The following is a 21,376-nucleotide window of genomic DNA, read 5'->3' on the forward strand; positions in this document are numbered from 1 at the left end:
GAAAAACAAAACAAGTATATCCTTGAGTTATTTGGGGGCGAGGAGAACGAGGGCTAGAAGGGGGCATCCCAGAAGAAAGACAGAGGGGCCAAGGAAACACGCCAACTCCCTCAGAGGACCGACACCCTCATCCTGGGGCGCAGCGCGGACCGCCCGGGGCCGTCCCGGCCGGCAGAGGGCAGCAGCTGGGTGGAAAAAGCTGGGCGATGGCCGCGCGGAGTCGACTGCCTGGCGGGGATACTTAATTTTAAGTGTGGGGCGAGGAACTCGCACTCATCACTGCCTGACCAGGACCCTGCGGCCGCGGTGCACCTCCGGCTCCGTTGAGGGGAGTGGGTGTGTGCTAGGCCACCTGCCCGAAGAAAGAGAGCGGAGGGCGCCCCCGGGGTCTCCGGGAGAGAAGGGCCCCGGGACGCGAGAGGGAGGGGCCCCTGACGCACCCCCTCCTCTGCCGAGCCCGCTTGGCGCCCCAAGAGCCGCCCTTTGAGCTCCGAGAGCTAACTCCAACGCACCGCGTCAGCCCCCGCCGGTGCGGCTCCTGGGGTTACGACCCACGCCCGACATCCGCTAAGGTGCGCCCCCCACCGCCGCCGCCCGGACCGGAGCGAGGCCGGTCCCGCTCTCGGAGCCCCGAGCGGCCGCAGCGCGGTTCGGGCTCTGGCCGTCGAGGCCGGCGGTGGCGGTGGCTTGGGCCTGTCCCCGCGGCCGAGGTAGTCGCCAGGCGCACTTGACCGTGGGCGCGGAGCGAACGGATCGCGCAACGCGGGCGGCGGGCTTTATGTAAATCGGGGCTGCGCCCGGGCGTCCTAGGTAGGATGGACCAGCCCCCCGCGCCTCGGCCCTCACGTCCAATAAGAAGAGCCCCAGCTTGACACCTGCCTATATACAGGCGAGCGCGCCCCCGGCCCGCCGACCGCGCGCACAGCCCGCACAGCCCACGCCGCGGGCGAGCGAGACCTCGGCCCGCCACCATGACTTCCAGTAAGATCGAGATGCCCGGCGAGGTGAAGGCCGACCCCGCCGCCCTCATGGCGTCCCTGCACCTCTTGCCGTCGCCCACGCCCAACCTCGAAATCAAGTACACCAAGGTAAGCGCCCGGCGAGGACCTGCCGTCCACCGAGGCTTTCTAGAACCTTCCTTCCTGTCCCTGATCTGTTAGGGGAGTAGGGCGGCGTGACGGGGTCAGGGGCCGGGGCGTCCGGGGCCAGCCTCTCATCCCCGCGCAGCAGAGGGACGCCCCGTCCTCGGGATTAGGGCTTCCGAAGGCCTGTCGGGGACTCGGGAAGCCTCGGGGACTCGCCCCAACCTGAACGCGGCGCTGGGGGTCGCGGTCAACGGCTCTTCACCCACGCCGCGTCTGCCGCTGCCTCCTGATCCGATTCTCGGGGTCCGGACTGTCGCGGGGGAGGCGTCGGCACCGCTTCGACTCATGGGGGTTAGAAGGGTTCCCGCCAGGTGGGCCACGCAACCCGGCCGCTTTTCCCAGAGGCCCTGCGCCTTCAGGGGCCGCTGGGCTGCTAGTCCCCGCTCGGTCCTCGGAAGCCCGCGGTGCCGAGCGGCTTTTCGGGAGGGGCCGACAGGGCGCGCGAAGCTCGGGCCGCCCTTAACGCATCGCGCGGAAACCTGGACGCTGCCTCCCGGCGCCTCCGGCTTGGGCATTTCGTTCGGCATTTGTAGGCAGTGGCAGTTCTGGACAACGCAGAAACTCTCGAAATTAGTGTGCATTAACGGGCTCGCTCTCGGACTGAAAAGAAATCATTTTTTATAACGAACCCTGACATTTTGGGTTTGCCAAGCAGGATTTGTTGCTGGGCCATATAAAAAAGGATACGCATGCGCTACCTTCATTAATGGGAATTGAATTCACTTTCTACGAATTCCACATGGAAAAAAATATATTGATTAGATACACGGGGTGATTATAAAGTTATAACATGGTGGGGGGAGAAAGATGGGATTTAATGTCATGTTCCTTGGAGCTCATTTTACAGTTCTCTTGTTTTTCTATTACTTTCAATTGATTTCTACCCCAAATTGTTCCCGATAAACCAAAGCGCGTTTCCCAGACACACAATACGGTTAAAGTTGTTTTCCATCATTCTTACTACAGGATAAACTAAATTTGTTGAGAAGTGTATTGTTTGGTTCTGGCTTAATGGTTGAAAGAGAAATTTTTTAAATATCCGAATTTTGAAATTTTACTTGCATTGAGTTTTAGGATGCAAATCAAGGTGATTCGTGTTCTGAGTGCCCGATTCATGATGGATTTGATGTACCTGTTAGCTTTTTTAGATGGTGTGACAAATTTTTGAAAGCCATTTTAATGGGAGGTCGTTAGTGGTTACAGCCATTTAGGCATTGTTTGCATAACAATAGTGCCAGTGCGTGGCACATCTCTGGGTTTGGGAACGAGCAGGGAAATACAAAGCATAAACGCTTTGTTTTATGAGGGTCGCTAACCTCTCCAGCCCCTCTTTAAAGATCTTAAGATTCAGGATCTCCCTGTGAGACAGGACCCTACTCTCATACTTTGGAAGGTTCGATTTTAGTCTTAGCTTTTCATTGGGATTTTCCTCACAGTCCCGGAAAGGAGTTTTAGGTATGCAGTAGGTATTTCGGAATTTAATTTGGAAGCTCTTCCAGTTCTCTTTTTTCTCCAGCTACCCCCGCTCCCTTTTTCTCTTGTTCTCCCCCAGTAGGAAAGACAACTGATTTATAGCTAAATGAAGCCTTTAATGTGGAGTCTTTTAGCTCGGAGGAGACTTTTATCCAGTATCCACTTTCCCACTTATTGCAAAGAAAAACAATCAGAAATGAAATAATGGATCGAAACTTGACTCTTTTAATTTGTGGGGAGGAGGCGCCTTATTTTTGGCTTGACAAACAACCCTCATAAACACTGAGTAATGCTAATCTAAAGGCAAGCTCTTTTCACAAAACCTTGTTAAATCAGGTATCTGTGAAGATTCCCAGCAGCTTACTCCCCACCCCCCAGCTTTTTAGTGAGACTTCTAAATTTTCTGACACAAGCGTCTTTGGTGAGCAGCTTTTTTAATGTGAAGAGCAGAATCTGTTCTTTTGGTAGCTGAGGCTAATGGTTTTTTTACTTAAAAGGAAAAATAAGATCCATGGAAAGGTTTTTAAAAACTCACTTATGATCAGAAGGGAGGGATATTATCTTGGTAATTTCAAGCAGAAGAATGAACAAGGTAGAATGACAGTTCGTCCTTTAGAACAGTAGTACCACATTCATGAGAGGGATTTTTGAAAGAGTAATGGTTAAAGAACTACTATGCTGGAGGGCTTGTTGAAGAACACATAGGAAACAAATCCCATGTTTGTGTCACAAAGCCGTGCAGGATAAACAAGATGGATCCTTCATCATTTTTGTCTTGTTGAACGAATGCATCTTTAAGGGTATCACGATAAGATTTGTAAATGTGATTTGGGGACCAACATAAAGCCACTGCCTACGTGTAAATGTCAGATTATGAGAATTTCAAGTTGCATGCATTTAGAAAACTTTGCATTTATGATCTTGCATTTAAGATCTATGATCTTATGTATTTTTCATTTTTTATGAAGGGGGAAGTGGGGGAGATTATTAGAAATAAAACTTACATCTTTGTCAAAGGTCCAGTGAAAATACTCCAGAATTACAGTTCAGTCCCCATAGATACTGAAAGGGCTTAACTTGTGCTCTTGTAGTGATTTTACATTTAGTTCTTAAAATAAGCCTACCTGTCTGAAGTTCCAGTACCCGATTTAGACTAATGATCAGTGGCAATACCATCATTGGTATAGATCTAGTTTTATTTCCTTAATGCAGCAATCTAGATCCCAGGTTTTAAAAATGATTCCTTATTAAGGAATATGGGGTGTTGTTGTTGTTGTTGTTGTTGTTGTTGTTTTAAAGAAAAGACTGCATTAGTCAAGAAAGTGTTAAGTTTACCAACAAGAAGTAGCGAGGTGACCACTTTAAGGCCAAGACAGCGTATACTCTCCTGCTCGGATCCTCAGAAGACTGCTTACCAGCTATTGCAGGAATCTGATTGGTTTTAGGTGTGTTTCTATGAATTAAAACTTTTCTGAGTTGTTTCTGTTTCATCAGTCTGGTTTTTCAAACTTTGTATGGCTGAATATATTATCAGAGTTCACACGTTGTAAAATTAAGGCTAGCACTACCGACTGCCCTTAACTGCAGGGGAGATTTCTTCCAGATTCCCAGAAGGTCTTTGGAATCTTTCTGTCTTTATCCCACCCCTACCTTGTCTGTTGTCTCTGTCGTCTCTTCTGTCTTTACTAGTTTCTTTCTACTGCCACATCCCCATTATACACACGTGCACACACGCAGAGGCATTGTGCTGTCTCTGTGTTGAGCGTTTTTTCAGTGACAGTTTATGCCTATAATTGACAGTAACATAAAGGGTTGTGTTTTCTTCCAGCATCTGATTCTGTGAGGAGCTAGAACAGAGGGAAGAAAGGAACATTAATGGAGTACTAACCTACTAAACTACTAAACTAGAAGAGAAAAAATAAAAGACAACTGAAAATCAGAGCAAATGTGCATTGGGTAACTTCTACTTATTTATTTGTTTATTTAAAATCTTATTATTGAACATTTTCTATTTTCTGCTGTCAATTTCAATTCTGTCCAAAGGATGTTTGGGTGACCACTGAGTGTTGTTAGTATTCCTAACAACAGTGTTTCCTGTTAAGCTAATTGGGCATCTCCCTTCCAGGAGCTTAGGATCTTATTAGAAAGATTGATCGCCAAAAATTGTCAGCATGGCAGTAGTTCAGTTGATCAATGTAGTAACAAATAATGATAAAAAATACATAATGCCACTTACATTGGTTATAGGGTCTAATAGTTTACCTAGCACTTTAATGTGTACCATATCTGATCCTTGCAAAACCTTTTGAAGGAGTGCGAATAGGAAGAAGTAGAAATACTTGATAAGAAAGACCTTGGCCTTGACTTTTAAAAAACTGATGGGTCTTTCCTGACCATAATACACTTTGCTTTTCCTAACAGTAACATACTTTTTTTTTTTTTTTTGAGAGAGAGAGAGAGAGTTTACATCTTTATTTTTTTGTGTTCTTTCTGTTGCAAACATGGGGAGAATATGTGCTGGTCTACTCTTCTTAGGAAGAAGCTACATCATGTGGCTTTTGATTCCCTGACTTTAAATTAACTACTTTTTATGTTCTACTTTTTTTTAAAATCAGATTCTTGCCTATTTCAGAGATTTTTTTTTTTTTTTTAATGAGAGAGAGCACGCAAGCACTCAAGCGGGGCAGGGGCAGAGAGAAACTGGGAGACAGAATCTGAAGCAGGCTCCAGGCTCTGAGCTGACAGCTCAGACTTGAGGCTCGAACCTATGAACTGTGAGATCGTGACCTGAGCCATTGGATGCTTAACAACTGATCCACCCAGGTGCCTTGCAGAGATTATTTCTTAAAACATGGTGTGGGTCTAATTGTTTCCAAATCTCTAATCAAGATAGTTTTTATCATAAATTATGAATAACACCTCATGTTTATAGGAACCTCAGATTTGCAAAAGAACTGTATTGCTAAACAACTTTATTGTAGGGCTTGAAATAGATAATTCTCTTGGAGTCCTGCCCTGATGCCTTCTGTACAGGATTCTGCTACCATATGGAATCATCATTTGCTGAGGCAATTCTGTCGTCTATTTCTATAAAATGAGGAATAATAGATTTTCTATTTGAGGGTAGAAGATACTCTGAGAAGCCTGTTCTGTGTGAGGTCTGATTTCCTTGCAGCAAGGCTTAAGAGAAGCCAGGCATGCATAATATAAGTTCTCTGTTGCATTACACAAGCACAGTGATCAAATACATCTCAAATATGAGCAGACCAAAAACATCTCAAATACCAACATATGCACTTCTGTCTCTAGTCTTTCGCAGTCGGATAATGAAATAGAAATACTGGTGTATATTTTTGTCTGCTTTAATTATCTCAGTGACAGCTTGTGGTAGTCAACAAACTACAGACTATCTGTGTGATGTTGTAAATAAAACTTTATTGGAACACAGACACACCCATTCAGTTATATATTGTCTGGAGCTACTTTTAGACTGCAATGCTAGAGTCTAGCAGTTGCAACCGAGACTATATGGCCTATATTTTAGAAAAAGTTTGTAAGTTCTTGATTTGGAAAAAGAAAGGCTCTGAGTTAAAGTAGGTCTTTGTTCAAACCTTGGTCATATATGTACTTACTAGGGGTTGTTGTGAGGGCTAAATGAAAAACTGTGTGAAAGTACATATAATGATAGTTAGCCAAGAGCTAATTCCATTTCATTTTTACATTTGTAGTTACGAATAAATGCAGGCCCATTTTAAGAAAGATCAGAATTGTATGGTCAGTAAGGTTTTTACAAGACAAGCCATTGTTTACTATTTTAATTAGCCATGAGAGTTTAATATTCTGGGTAGCTGTGGGTCCCTTATATGTTTTCCCTACATTTCCATCAAATGAGATCCCTGGGCAGTTTCTCTACTAAGGTCTTCTCTTTACTAAAAGTCACTAAATCAAACAATTTCCCAGCCGGTTTTTAAAGAATCAAATTAGATATCTGACACTGTGGCGAAATCTGGCATTAATATGCCTCAGTACACCCAGGTGGCTTGCCCTAATTGTCAGATGGCAGACAACCGTTTCTGGCATTTTAAGTAGTTTGGGCAAAGGTGTTGCCAAGTCTTTGGCACATAAATCTGGGAGGTATGGCAGCATTTGAGTACATTCTCAGATAGTATATATACCTTTTAGAAATGGGAAGGTATCTTTGTTCCTATAATTTAAAGCTAAAGAGACTTTTCATTGGTTCTGACTGCCCAGTTTGGCAGCTTCCAGAAAGTGAAATGCAGTGACTATTTTGAAAGCCCTTCTAGCATTTCATTAATTTCTTTATTTGCTGCAACAAATCATTTCAAAACCAGTCATTTCCCCTCAAACACCAAATCTGATGCATATAGAAGTGATTGCCATAATGTCACTTTGGATAATTTAAAAAAAATTTTTTTTTAAACGTTTATTTATTTTTGAGACACAGAGAGACAGAGCATGAACAGGGGAGGGTCAGAGAGAGGGAGACAGAGAATCTGAAACAGGCTCCAAGCTCCGAGCTGTCAGCACAGAGCCCGACGTGGGGCTCGAACTCACGGACCGCGAGATCATGACCTGAGGTCGAAGTCGGCCGCTTAACCGACTGAGCCACCCAGGCGCCCCGACTTTGGATAATTTTTAATTGCTTTTTCACATCTATCTTTGAGCTCCATTCCATTTTACCTTTCAGATATATGAGATTATCCAAATTAGGGATTTCTTACCTCTGGCATTTCTCCATTGCTTGTTTGTTGGCCTTTAAGATGAAGCTATGTTTGGGGCACCTGAGTGACCCAGTGGGTTAAGTGTCCATCTTCAGCTCCGGTCATGATCTCATGGTTTGTGGGTTTGAGCCCTGAGTCAGGCTCTGTGCTGACAGCTCAGAGCCTGGAGCCTGCTTCAGACTCTGTGTCCCCCTCTTTCTCTGCCCCCCCCCATGCGCACACGTGCGCTCACTCTCTCCCTCTCTCTCTCTCTCTCAAAATAAACATTAAAAAAAATTAAAGGGGCACCTAGGTGGCTCAGTTGAGTAGGGGTCTGACTTCAGCTCAGGTCATGATCTCATAGTTTGTGAATTCTAGCCCCACGTCAGGCTCTGTGCTGACAGCTCAGAACCTGGAGCCTGCTTCAGATTCTGTGTCTCCCTCTCTCTCTGCCCCTCCCCCACTTGCACTCTGTCTCTGTCTCTCTCTCAAAAATAAACATTAAAAAAATAAAAAAGATGAAGCCAGGTTTACATTGTTTCCCTTCAAAATCTTAACTCTCAGTGAGTTTATTTACAGCACAGCTCTGTTGTGTCACATGATTTGGAAATACTTCCAGCCTTTGAAAATTCCAGTTGGAATAATAATTGGGTGCTTCACCACCTAGACTTTTGCTAGGCTCTCAACAAAATTTCCCTGGGGCTAAACACGGGGGGTTATTGACCTCTGTAGAATGTGGTTAAAAATTAGAATGTCTGTGAGTGAACATTTTAATTTTTATTGTAGAAAGAACTTTTCTTCTCACTTCAGCTCAGCCTTGGTACCTCCAGAAGCAGTTATCTGCTCTGTTTCCTTTCCTCATCACAATCTGACCTTTGGAGAGCCGGAGTCACAGTTGCTTTACTCCTAGATCTCTGGAAAGATGAAACCTCTTGTCCAGTTAAAAACTAGACATACCTGTCTCTTATTTACAAAGAATTTAGGATATCATGAGTACCCAAACACTTTCCAATCTTCATTGATTATAAAATATAAGGAGGAAATTTCCAAATAATTAAAGATTATATTTTTATACATTTTCTTGTACATACTTTTCATTCCTCTAGCCTATGTCTTCTGATTTCAAGTCCACTGACTCTTAGGGATTGTTTTTTTGCCCCAGGTCATTTTTAGGGACTTCTTAAACTTAGTCAAACAAAAAGTGGTATAAGTGGGTGGCTCTTCCCACACGTATGATGGAATCTACCTCCGGGTAAGTGGATCTTGCAAAATATTGTGGTTTTAAGTAAACCTAGTAACAGGCAGATGTAACCTGGTTCCCTCTTTCCCCAGTGCCCACAAACAATACACACACCAGATCTCTGGGCTGATGTGTGTGTATTGATGGAGTGTTGAGGGTGGGAAGGGAAAGGGGAAATAAGAACTTGCCTGATAAGATAAAATTAGGAAATATCTATAGAAATCTACAGAGGATAACTTAAAGTCTTACTTCCCTAGGTGTAGAAATTGACTTTTACACTGAATCCTTTTTTGGGAGATCAGGAATCAGTATGGTTAAATTCCCTAGCAAAACCTGAAACTAGTGACTTGCAATGCTCATCTATATTTTACAGTCTGATCCCCAACATACCAATGTAACTTGATTTTCACAGGGAAGGGTATCTAACTCTATTATTTCGAGGTCATTTTTAACTATAGCCAGAGCTACCCTTTTGCTTGTCTGAATTTATTAATTTGTTTATTCATTTGACATTTATTTAGGACTGCTTGTGTGCAAAGCATTGTTAGTCACTGTCTGGCATGAAACACCACATAGATCGTGGGGCCTGCCCTGAAGAGGCTGGAGAGGATTCCCACTTGGGTATGGGGTGAGAACATACACACATGGTGCATAATAGAAGGTGCAAATGCTTGAGATGAATGTCCTGAAGGCACCATGAGTATTCAGAAGGTAAAGAGATGTTTCAGGTTCTGCAGACCAATAGCGCTGTTTCGTAGGACATACTTGACAGACAATGAAATGTTTCAGCCTGTAGAAGATTACAGACAATAATATCACAAACATGTATAATTATACCCAGATTTGTTAGCTCTTAACATTTGGCAGTATTTGCTTCTGTTCTTTTTTAAAGAAATACTGCATTGAAACTCCACCTGTGGCTTTCCTCCATTCCCTTCTTTACTTCCCCCTTCCTTCCTCAGAGGCATGTATCTTCCTCATAGGTGTTCATAGGTGTTCGTATCTGTGCACCTGCATGTACTCATAAACAATATGTACTGTTGTTTTGCATGCTAATTTTTTTTACACAAAGGGTACTGTGCTGCAGTTTGCTTTGTTTTCATAGCATGCTATTTTCAAGATTCCTCCGTGTTACTGGATGTACTTGCAATGCTTACATTGTCATTCGTTCATTGTCAGAGTATTCCATTCCTTGAATATATTACAATTTTTCATTCATTCTTCTAATTGACATTTAAGATACTTCCAGCATTTTGCTATTACAGTGATGTTGCACTAAATGTTCCTAAGCATATCTCCTTACTTGCCTGGGTGAGAGACGTTTCTAGGATGTATGCTTAGAAGTGATATTATTGCTGGCTTAAGGGGTATGTGGATCTGCATCTTAATTAGGGATTGCCAAATTTCTGTCCAACACAGTTACACTAGTTGCCACTACCCCCAGCAGGTATCAAAGTACCTGCTACTCTCTATCGTCACCTCACTTCCATTCAGAAATACGGAGTTCTCATACTTCTGAAATTTTGCCAGTCTGTGTGAAATGGTATCTCATTGCTATTTGAATTTGCATTGCATTGATTTCTTGTGAGGTTGAGTATCTTTTCATATGTGTATTGGCCATTTGGCTGTCCTCCTTTGTGAGTTGGCTAGTATATCATTTGCTCATTTCTGTTTGCATATGTATGTTTTTTTTTAATGATTTGTAGCCTTTTATTATGTACTTGGGATTATAATTCTTTGACAGTTATATACAGTGTGAAAAATTTCTGCCCCCTTGTGCTTTTTCTTTCTCTTATTTAGTGTAATTGTCATGTAGTTTTAAATGCAAATAGGAATATTTCTTTTTTTTTTTTAGTTTATTTCTTTAACTTGAGAGAGAGAGCGCACACCTACACACACACACACACACACACACACACACACACAGGGGAGGGGCAGAGAGAGAGAGAGAGAGAGAGAGAGAATCCCAAGCAGGCTCTGCACTGTTAGTGCAGCCCCAACAGGAGGCTCGAACTCACGAACTGTGAGATCATGACCTGAGCTGAAGTCGGACACGTAACCGACTGAGGCACCCGGGAACTCTGAGGAATATTTGTATCTTTTCTTTATGGTTAGTGCTTTTGGTGTCTTTTTTAAAGAAATCCATTCTTATTCCAAGTTTTTCAAGGTATTCTTTTACATAGTCTTCTGAAGTTTACTTTTATTATTAAAAAATTTACCTTTCTCATTTGTGCCTTAATCTACCTGTAATTAATCCCATTTGTATTTGTTTATGTATAAGGACACAGGTAAATCTTAAGGACAAATGATGTAACATATAAGAAAAGCAAATGATATTAATGTGTAAAGAATTTTTCAGAATTATATTCTGTGCAATTCTGGAATAATATTAGGAGGTTCAGAATGTGTGGTTTTTCTCTAAGCCTGATCTTCTCTGTAATGGGAAAATATCAGAAATTAGTCCTACTTTGGTGGATGATTTTAGTACTTGTTGGTTTCCCTAAACTAACAACAGTAGGGCATTCTGTAAACCTACCTTTAAGGAGTCATTGTATAAAATGAGATATGATCATTGTAAGTTTTCCATGTCAAGAGTTACTTCCCTACCTTTCTTATACTCCCTAGAACAGAAGAAGTGCTCAAATGTTGGTTATTGTTGTTCCCCTCCCCTCACACACACACTTACACACACACCACTCATTTTTTGAAGGGGCATTACCAGGTTCACTGTGTGCTATTTGTTTATAGGACTGGAGAAAACTGGAGGGATGACAGCTAACATAATGTGAGAAAGAATTTCTGATGGACCTTTCCCTTGAATGACTAATTCCATACTGTGCTTCATTGTGTTAGCTTAGAGAATTTCAGTCATTCCTTAGCACCAGGCTTGAAAATAACATTGCTTTATATTTCGTTAATGTTTTAACTCATTGTGTTTTAAACTCAAAGCTGGTGTTACACATTCACTTTTGTGTTTGGATTTCTAAGTTATTGATCTCTAACTCTAAAGAAGCTACCTGAGGAGGAATGAAATTCTCCAATCTTAAAACTGGAGCTAGCCCTCTTGTGCCTTTTGCTTACATAGTACCTGACATTGTCGGTCCCAAACTTATTTTGAGGGGATGAGCCTACATTCTCTGAATGCCCATATTACTTGTTTACACTACTCCTGAATGGTACAGTTTTAGCCTTGTATGCTTATATTTTTTGGTGTAACTCCCTGCTCCTACACTGTATTAGATTATAAACTCTTATTCATCTTAGTATTTCTGAAGCATCTAGCTCAGTGCCTTATAGTGAAATGCTTAGGAAATGTTTGTTGAATGAATACTTGTTAGATTTTATTATCATTACTGGCTACTGATAGTTCCTTTTATTATTAATAGTATAATTTCCAGAGTGCTTTTCCCATATGATTACATTTAATAATTGCAACAACCTATGATACCGATACTATATTAATATTCCCACTATGTAAGTAAGTCAAGCATATTAAAGTTAAACAAATTTTTCAGGCTCAAGAGTTAGTAGGTTTCAATTCCAAGACTTGGCTCTCTTCCTTCTCTGTTCATAACAACAGTAACAAGCTTAAGAACCACGACGACAAAGACAGTAAAATTTGAACTCAGCCTAATGCTCTGCTGAGTGTTGTATAGGATAATCCCAAGCCCAGTTCTATGACTGTGGATCCCCAACTTAGTCACAGTAGGTATGGGAGCTACCATTAGTAGCAATTTCAACTTGACATAAAAGTGAAAGTGTTCATTAAAAAAAAAGAAAAACAGAGAATTGATATAATCAATACTTAGGTGTGATTCTTCAGACTGTGGTAAAGAACTGTGTTTTTGGATTCCCACTGGTTGGGCAGTTATATACTGCCCTTAATAACACCTGCTTATTTGTATTTTTTTTTTCAGTTCAAAAAGTGCTTTTCTTTGTTATGGTTCTTCAGATTTACTTGGCAGTGAGTACGGATGAGACTGTTGCAAACGAATATATTTCATATGCTTTCTAATGCTTCCTCTTTATTTATTTTATTTTTTTAATGTTTATTTATTTTTTGAGAGAGAGCGGGATGCAAGTGGGGGAGGGGCAGACAGAGACAGAGATACAGAATTTGAAGCCAGGCTCCAGGCTCTGAGCTGTCAGCACAGAGCCCGACGTGGGACTCAAACGCATGAACCGTGAGATCATGACCTGAGCCGAAGTTGGATGCTTATCCGACTAAGCCACTCAGGCGCTCCAAATGCTTTTTGTCTTTCCATGGGCCATCATTTTGTGTAACTTGACTATAACCTATGTGGTAGAGACACTTGCCAGAACGACTTAGGTGGATGTGTTCCACCTTGCCTTTTATGGGCAGTCATTTCCACTTAAAGCTTCCAACTGGAATCTTACTCCGATTAGATTTGTCAATTGTATGTAGCCTCTGCGGGGATGCAGAATAGAGAAATAGACAGTAGACCCCAGAAATTCATGCAGTGTTTATACTGTAACAGAACTTCAGTGCCCAGAGGGTGGTGGTTGGAATGCACGATTAATGTTTTATCGTAAATGGCTCAAAAATCCCATCTAAAGAATCTCCTGACAGGTTGTCTCCTTTAAGCCAAACCCAGTAGTCTTCCGATTTCTCCGTCTTCACTTTTAGAGAGAACGCGTTTCCCTTTCTCCTCTACTTCTCAGAGTTACCCCTTCTCACCTTTTCCATCTTTTTCTCTTTTCTTCTGCTTGTCTTCTGCCTCCCTAAGTATTTCTGTCAGGCAAGCCTTTGATGACCCTCATTCCTTGGTCAGATTCATTTACCTGTTTTCGTAAAATGTCTAGTTATGCCTGGGAACCTTTGTAGTCAGCTCTTCCAGCTGTTGGCCCGAATGGTCCTCGGGGACACCAGAAGCAATGAACCTGGAATAACCACATTTGACTTCTGTGAGCCCTCCTGAGAATTTAGTAATTACTTAATGGATTGAATTGGTGACACACACTATTCCAGATAACGCCTGGGTTGCATTAAATTAACCTTCACAAATGGGTATTTATTGGTGTACTCTTAAAAGACTACATGTGTTGGCCGTAATTGCTCTTCCGTGTTCCTCCGTGCCGATAGGTATTTGTACTGAGTGAAAAATTTCTCAGATTAGAGCCTGGGTGGTAGTTGGAGCCATTTAGTGATGTGTGTCCTTGTGTTCAGCACATTGAGCATAAATCCTGTCTTGTAAACAGCAGGGAGACTAATGAGGTTTGCCCACATTCTGGTATCGTTACCAGGAATTCCAACAGAGAAAAAGAGAAGGCTTGGAAAAGAAGTACACTAAATAGTGATTTTTGGAACTCTTGATGATCTGACTTAAGGAGAGAGATTACTGCTCAACACTTAGTATAGACGTGCACGTACAAACACGGGTACATAAACTACATTTAGCTAAAAAATAAACCAAACATTCTGCTTTGAATGAACACTTGCAGAGTCACCAACTTCGTTCTCCAGAGAGCTAATGAGGGGCTTATTTATGAGTGTCTCTAATTGTGAGTGGTGTAAAGGGGGCGGCTATTGAGATAATGCAGCTGTTAAAGTGATAGCGCACTGCTTTCTCAGCGTTCTTCATCACTTCAGCCAACTAAAGTTTTATACTAATTTTAGTCTTACCATTCTTGGAATGAGTGTGTAGTTATTTTTACAATAACAAATAGCTTCTGAACTTGTTGCAAGAAGTCTTTCAAATGTGGTTTTTTAAGGCTTGTTTCAGATCTTCATTTTTATTATTACTGTTAAATAACTTGTGTATTTGACAATGCCAAAGTAAGGGATCCAGTTTTTGCTTGATGTGTAGACTAGTTTCCTTCCTGGATTCGAATCTTCATAAAAGCCGGTTATCATGGTGGTCTTGACACAAAGTGTGGTTCACATATTTTTGTGTTTGAGTGAATTAATAAGTGAATGAGTACTAGAAAATAAAATTGTGATTTCATTTGCATGGTGACTAATAGACAAAATACCACAACTAGAAAGTGAATTCCAGGTAAAGTGTTTTGAAATGAATAACTTTCTAGTGAGAGCAACATACATATATATACACACGCGCGCGCATGCACACACACACACATACTTTAGGTTGAAAAACTTCCCTCCTTCAGTCCCACTCACCTACCCCTTTCTTTGAAACAGAAGATCTTTCGGGTGCATTGTGGAGTAATGAACAAGGAAGCAGAATGAGCCCAATTCTGCCACTAATGTATGCTTTTTAACAGTTCCTTGTATACGTAGGCACATGATAAAGATTCATGGAATTAACAAATAACAGATTACTGGATAGCTTATTGAGTACTCTCTTCTATATTAGGCTCTGGGAATAGGAAAATGCTTTGTGATACTGGGTTAGTTACTTAAATTCCTTGGACATCAGTTTTATTACTTATAAAATCATAGGGTAGAATGAGATGTGTATTATTAATCTACCTACTTATGAAAAGAACTGGAGGAAAAGAGCTGTAAGAGTTCCTTACCCCACCCTGACCCTTCAGAATTCTTTCATTTCCTGGGCCCGGACCTGGGATTATGAGGATCAGAAGGAAAATACTGAACTTGTTTGTACGTCTATTTGCAAACCCCTATTCTTGGACCCCAAATTTTCACTCGAAGCAATGTTTAAAATATTTTCCCAAGGATTTCCTTATAATTACCGGAAAGCAGTCCACAGAAATCTGTTCATGATTCTTCATATATGAATGATTTCACAGTGTCATAAAGAGCCACCGGAAATTAAAAAAAACATTGTGTTCGTTAAAGACTTAGAGTACTAGAAATCAGACCAGTGACTCCCAAGAGAATTCCTTCTTCAAATCTTAGAGAAGATTGATTTTAATACTAGGTAATAGTGGTAGAAAGAAAAGGTTTGTTGGCATTTCCTCCCAGCCATCTCAGCAGCTCTTCTGTCAGGCTGAGCTCTTGAAAACCACGGTGGGTCGAGTAAAGTCTGTGGCGAGGGAGCTTGTCAGAAGCCTATGGCTTTTCACTTGAGTCTAATAGAGACTTAGCACTTTGCAGGTCAGTGCCACTGCTATTTGTCTCTGACCTAAGAGATCTGGAGTTCTTCACATCAAAACCACATCTTGCTGAGCAGAGATCAAACGTAGGAAGGTAAGGATTCTGCCAGTGATTTATCATGCCAGGGAGAGCGATCAGGCCATATGGGGCCACTGCAAATGAAGTTGACATTCTGGCAGTTTCTCATACAAGGTCCCACATGTAGTTATGGCTAGTTTTTCTTGGAGAGGAATTCTGGGTCAAGTGGCGGCTTTTGGTGGCATTTCTTAGCAATTTCAAGTGTTAGCAAGACTTACCTCCAACGCGAGCTGATTTCAAAATTAAGTCCTAGCAAGATTTTTCTAATATCTTGTTTAAGTGGCAAATAGGGATTTCTTGATTAGATATTTGAAGGTTAATTTGAGCTTTTCATTTGACATCTCCTTTCCTTTTTTCCTTTGTCAAGAAGGTGCCTATTTTAAAAAGAAAGACAAAAAGGAAAGAAAAATTAAGGCGATTTGAGGTCTGCAAAAAAAAAATCTTTCTTCCTAAATATTAGATGTGGCTTTAGGGTAATGAAATTGACTCTATAAGCTATGCACAGTTAGGTTTATTAGTTCATTATCACATTTTATTAACTCAGGTTTTAGGAATTAATTACTGTAAATATTACAATAAATTCCTGGGGTAGAGGAAGGTGTCACACAGATCTTTTCGCATATTTGTAAGGGTGGAGAGCAATAAGGAAGAATTTAATCATATACAACATAGATGTAATTATATTTGAGAGTATTTGCTAAGATTTGAGTCAAGGGCAATAATTATAATTTTAATTGAAAGAAAAAATTCAGTAATTGCTCTCTTCTTTTAACTGCATCAACAGATACACGAAAATGATTGTGCTATATAAAATTCAGCTTGCTTTTTGTTTACTGTCACAAGCAAATGTTTAGTGTGGAGAAATCACTCATTTATTGTTTCAAAGGCCTCTTCAACTTTAGGATGGGCGCTGGGGTGTTTCAGCCTCTCTCTGCTTAGGATGTTTGCTTTGTAACATGAATGAAAGATGACATTGGCATTTAAATGTAGTAGTTCATGACATTAAGTTCTAATTTAGCTAAAGATACCAGTTGTCCCTTTTGTGGTTCACTTTTTCACAATGAGAAAATTACCATAAATGAATGGCCTTTGGTGGTTAGAACTCAGTCCCATCCTGTAGTCACAATTCACTTGATTTCCCAAGGTATCCGTTTATTTGTTCGCATACTGGGGAGTATTATTCTGACTGATGAAGTTGAGCTCTGCAAGAAGCGAGTTTAAGTATAATAATAAAGTAATGAAATGGAGTTTCTCCTAGTTTCCACTTGGCATTTGTGGAGCTTGTACAATTTCCATGAAAACCTGGTAGGGTTGCCAGATAAAATATACAGCGTCTAGTTAAATTTGAATTTTAGGTAAGTAACAAATACTTTTTAAATATAAGAATGCACCATGATTTCCCTGTGATTTGGGGACATACTTATACTGAAATTTAATTGGTTTTTCTGAAATTGATATTTTACTGGGCATCCTGTATTTAATTTGCTAAAACTGTCAATCCTAAACTGTTATTATACATATGGTTTGTGATTTTTATTGGCGACCAGCAATGAACATCATTTTAATGTAAAATTAATTGGCATTAAAAATCAAATACTCAAGGAATCTTTAAAAATTGTTGCACTAATGAAGAGTGTAGTAGAAAACCTTTTTTAAAAACCGTAAGGATACTAGTGAATAAATAGGGCCGCTAGGCTCATTGTAAAGACAGCTTAATCTCCTAAATGAATTGCTCCAACCTTTTAATTCAAAATCATACAAACAAAAACATTGAGATAAGCTGGGTGCTTTTTCAAATGGGGACCCCTGTGGCTTTGAAAATAAACACTTCAGCCTCCTTCCCCCCCAACACCTACACTCATAGTCACTAGCCTTTCTGATGTCTGCCATTTGCAAATGAACAGGCTGATTTCTGAGAAAGACAGAAGACTAATTAAACCTAGAGAAGATAGGCAAAGGAACATTTGTTTCCAAGCACAAGACAAAAGAAATCATGTTACATTCCTGCTTTCTCAAGACTGACAGGACGGCATGAAAGCCCTTTGCTGAGTTTCCTCTTCTGAAAGAACATTCCCACACCACCGCTCAGACCCTCTCCCGCCCAGGAAACCCTGGGATGTGTGAACCAGCCTGCACTGACCTGTCTTTATGGTAGTCAGAAGAGAGTAGCAATCAGAAATTACGGGAGACCAGTTAATACGTCGGATGGCCTTCACCATCATTACCTTCTTCCACCTATCCTTTCGCCTTGTTTGTTTCTGATGGTTTCTCGAAGAGGTCTTAGTTACTAGCAATGGAGAGAAGAGTAAATGAATGAGTAAACACAGAACAATCAGTGACTAGCTTTTTAAGAGCACTGATAAATTGTCTTGAATTGGTTGTTTACATTCAGAATCTGAATCAGTTAGAAGTTCTGAGTACACACTATTCCAGACTTTTCAGTAATCTAGTTAATTCTTACATCCACTGGATGAGGAGGTTTTATTTTATTTTATTTTATTTTATTTTATTTTTTTTTTTTATTTTAATATTTTGAGTAGGCTCCACGCCTAATGTGGAATTTGAACTCACAACCCAGAGATCAAGAGTAGCATGCTCTACCCACTGAACCAGCCAGGTATCCCAAGGTGGTTTTATTATCTTATTTTACAGATGAGAAAATTGAGCCACAGAAAATTTAAATGCCATACCCAAGTCACGCCATCTAGGAATCTTTATACACATGGGAATTATACCCATTATGAAATGGCAGGAGAGAAATGAGGAGGCAGAACGTGATTTTAGGATACCTTTGCCCATTTTTGTGATTAAAGAAGACTAAAAAGGACCTTCATGAGATTCAACCTGGGTGCTAGTCAAACCAGTTATATGATAACAGTTTGTTATCTGCCACAATTTAGTCTGTGGTAGAAATATCCTGCCCTTGGAATATGACCCTTGGAATCCTGAGTCAAATGGAACCCTATGCCTTCCCTAATCTGTATCACAGGTAACCCCAGAGCTCTTTAATCTGAATGATCCAATCAGCCTCCTTTGGAGAAAGAGGCCAGCCTCCTTCCCCACCTCTTCCCTCACGTTCCAGTTCATTCAGATCTAGCCTTGTTCCTGGAAGGCTGCCCCATACTGAACTGTCCTCTGGGGAACATGACTAATGAATGACCTTTTGTCTCTGGGCTCTCATCAGTGTCCTTTCACTTTCAGAAACAGACCTTGAGATTAGATGGATATTTGAAAAGCTGGGTGGATCTCTGCTACCTCACTGCTCATGTTATAATTTATTTGTTTCCAGGATTAACACAATTCATGTAATTATTGCACATTAGTGTAATGTGTTGGGCATACAACCTTCATTTTAAAATACTCTGGCACAGTCGCTTTAGATTAATATTTTAAAGCTGGTTTAAAATGTTGCCTCTCATTTCTCATTTCTTTTGACCTTGTGCTGTCTGCATACTTTGAAAGTCAAGATTGCAGTCTTTCCTAGTGAAGACTTTTCCTTTTTCCTGCCTTTCAGCCTGGGACTCAGGGTAAGTGGGGTTCAGAGAATACAAATTGGGTCAGTTATTAAAAAACAGTTAATTACTTTAAAATTAGAACTGGTAAGTTAGTCCTTGTCAAAGCTTTATGAAACCATGCTTTTGCCTGTAAGAGATTACACCTATTGAACCAAGGCCATGTCTCTATAATATCAAAACACTGACTTTAAAGTGCAAAATGCAATCAATCATCTAGGTGTTTTCCTATACAATGCCATTTGGGTGTTTTTTCACTTTTTAGCCAGATGTTTTGGCGTGAAGCAGAGCAAAAAATGGAAGTCAACAGAACCACTTTTGCTCTACCTACCTAAATGTTTCAACAGGAAGGTTCTGAATATTTGCTTCATTATTTTACTTTATATAGGTAGCCTCTTAATTAGAAGTAAAAGAAGATGGGGATGTTTTTCATTGAAGTTAAAAATAACCTTTTTTACCTTTGATTATAATGTTCAAAAGCCTACTAGCTTTGTAGAGTAGCATACTGAAGTGGTCATCAGTACAGTTTTTCATTACAACAGAAATTTAATTTTGTACAGTTAAATGATCATGCTGTGTGTTCTTTGTTGTACACAAATCTCTTTGAAGTACAGTATATCTGTAGAAACAATGGAATAGTCGTGTAAAAGGAGATAACCAACATATGACAAGTCCTTAAACTACTTCCTTATGCTGCTCAATTAAAAGTAATTGAACTTTTTTCTATAGATACATCATTCTGGTTATTGATTTGTTATCTGGTACTCTCCTTTGATGAACCAAAAGCAGTTTAGTGGCAAGCCGAGTAAAATTCAACTCTCCAAGGCACCATCTACTGCAGGGTTTAAATACAAATCATTTGAAGCATTTACTATTAAAAAAACAAAACATTTTATTACTGAAATAAAACATGACAGCTTTATGTCAGAGATTCATCGAGGATAGGAAATTATTTACACCTAACTCCTATTAAAGCCTGCTGCTTCAGAATTCCTCAGGGGGTCAGATTCCCCAATTAGAAAATTCATGGCAGCATCTCTGTGTTGTCACAGCCACTTTGCTGTGGGCTGCAAAGTGTGGCAAGCCTGATTTGTCTTCTGTTATCTTCCTGGTGCAAAAGTGGCCAAGTGATGTGGTTTGGCTTGTGTTGTTAAGTTCCCTGTTTTGGGTCTTTCTCCACGTAACTACTGAGATTTAGAAAACCACGTAAAGCCACTGTTAGATGGGTCGGATCCCTGTAGACAGCCAATCTGAAGTCCGTCTTCACTTCTGTCCCAGGAGTATGATCCATTATGTCTTTTGAACACTGACTGCATGTTAAGTGCTCTATTAGAGTACGGAGAAAACCAAATGAAGCCAAGAGAGCTCTTTTCAAGGATCTTCGAGAGGGAAGAAAGTTCATCCTAGCCAGTTAAGCCTCAAGCACAGTCACATTTTATCTCACTTAATTGTACAACAGCCCTGCAAGGTGGATGAGCCTTATTTCTGTTTCTACAGAGAAGGAAACAAAGCTCAAAGAGTTTGAGAGTCTATTTAAAGATGGCTCAGGATTGCATAAGTGGTAAAAGGCAGAGTGGTATTTACATGGAGATCTTTTGGCTCTTAGCACCTCCGCTCTGGTTGTTCTATAAGGCAAATAAAGGAATATGTGCAAAATTAATCACCTCAGTCCTCAGTGAATTTCCTCATATCTCTATTTCATTTTGCATATAGACACAACCTTCATGACATTTAATCATTATGATTGAATACGTTAAGCAACTTCAGTCTCTATACCTGTCTTGAGGAGAGAACAGACTTGCATGTTGCTATCCTGATGGTCTTATTTGGAAAACAACAACAACAAACAAACAACAACAAAAAGTATAAACCAGCCCAGTCATATTGAATTGGCTTTCAGAAAGCCTGTCGTTATGGTCCTTACTGTCTTAATCCAGAGACACAACCATATACTCCACTCATATTTCAGACCTCCCTTCTAAGACACTGAGATACCTGTTCCTTTCAGATTTGGGAAAGAACACTTTTTTTTAACGTTTATTTCTTTTGAGAGAGTGTGCATGCACTGGGGACGGGCAGAGAGAGAGGGGTGGGAGAGAGAATCTCAAGCAGGCTCAGTACTGTCAGTGCAGAACCAGATGCAGGGTTTGAACTCACAAACCATG

The 21,376-nt window shown here is 40.7% G+C and overlaps 1 protein-coding gene across 1 annotated transcript in view; it reads left to right on the top strand.

Moving 5' to 3' along the window:
* Positions 1-893: 893 nt before the first annotated feature.
* The window catches only part of ALDH1A2 (aldehyde dehydrogenase 1 family member A2), a 98,613-nt gene continuing 78,130 nt past the window's right edge, over positions 894-21,376 (top strand). Inside the window, exon 1 of the mRNA XM_047075058.1 lies at positions 894-1,088. Coding sequence (XP_046931014.1) covers positions 972-1,088 — 117 coding nt within the window. The 5' untranslated portion in view covers positions 894-971. The remainder of the gene's footprint in view (positions 1,089-21,376) is intronic.

This window comes from Lynx rufus, unplaced genomic scaffold, assembly GCF_022079265.1.
Source record: "Lynx rufus isolate CCGP_SWC_20201006 ecotype Redwood Valley unplaced genomic scaffold, mLynRuf1.p SCAF_13, whole genome shotgun sequence".
Classification (NCBI taxonomy): domain Eukaryota; kingdom Metazoa; phylum Chordata; class Mammalia; order Carnivora; family Felidae; genus Lynx; species Lynx rufus.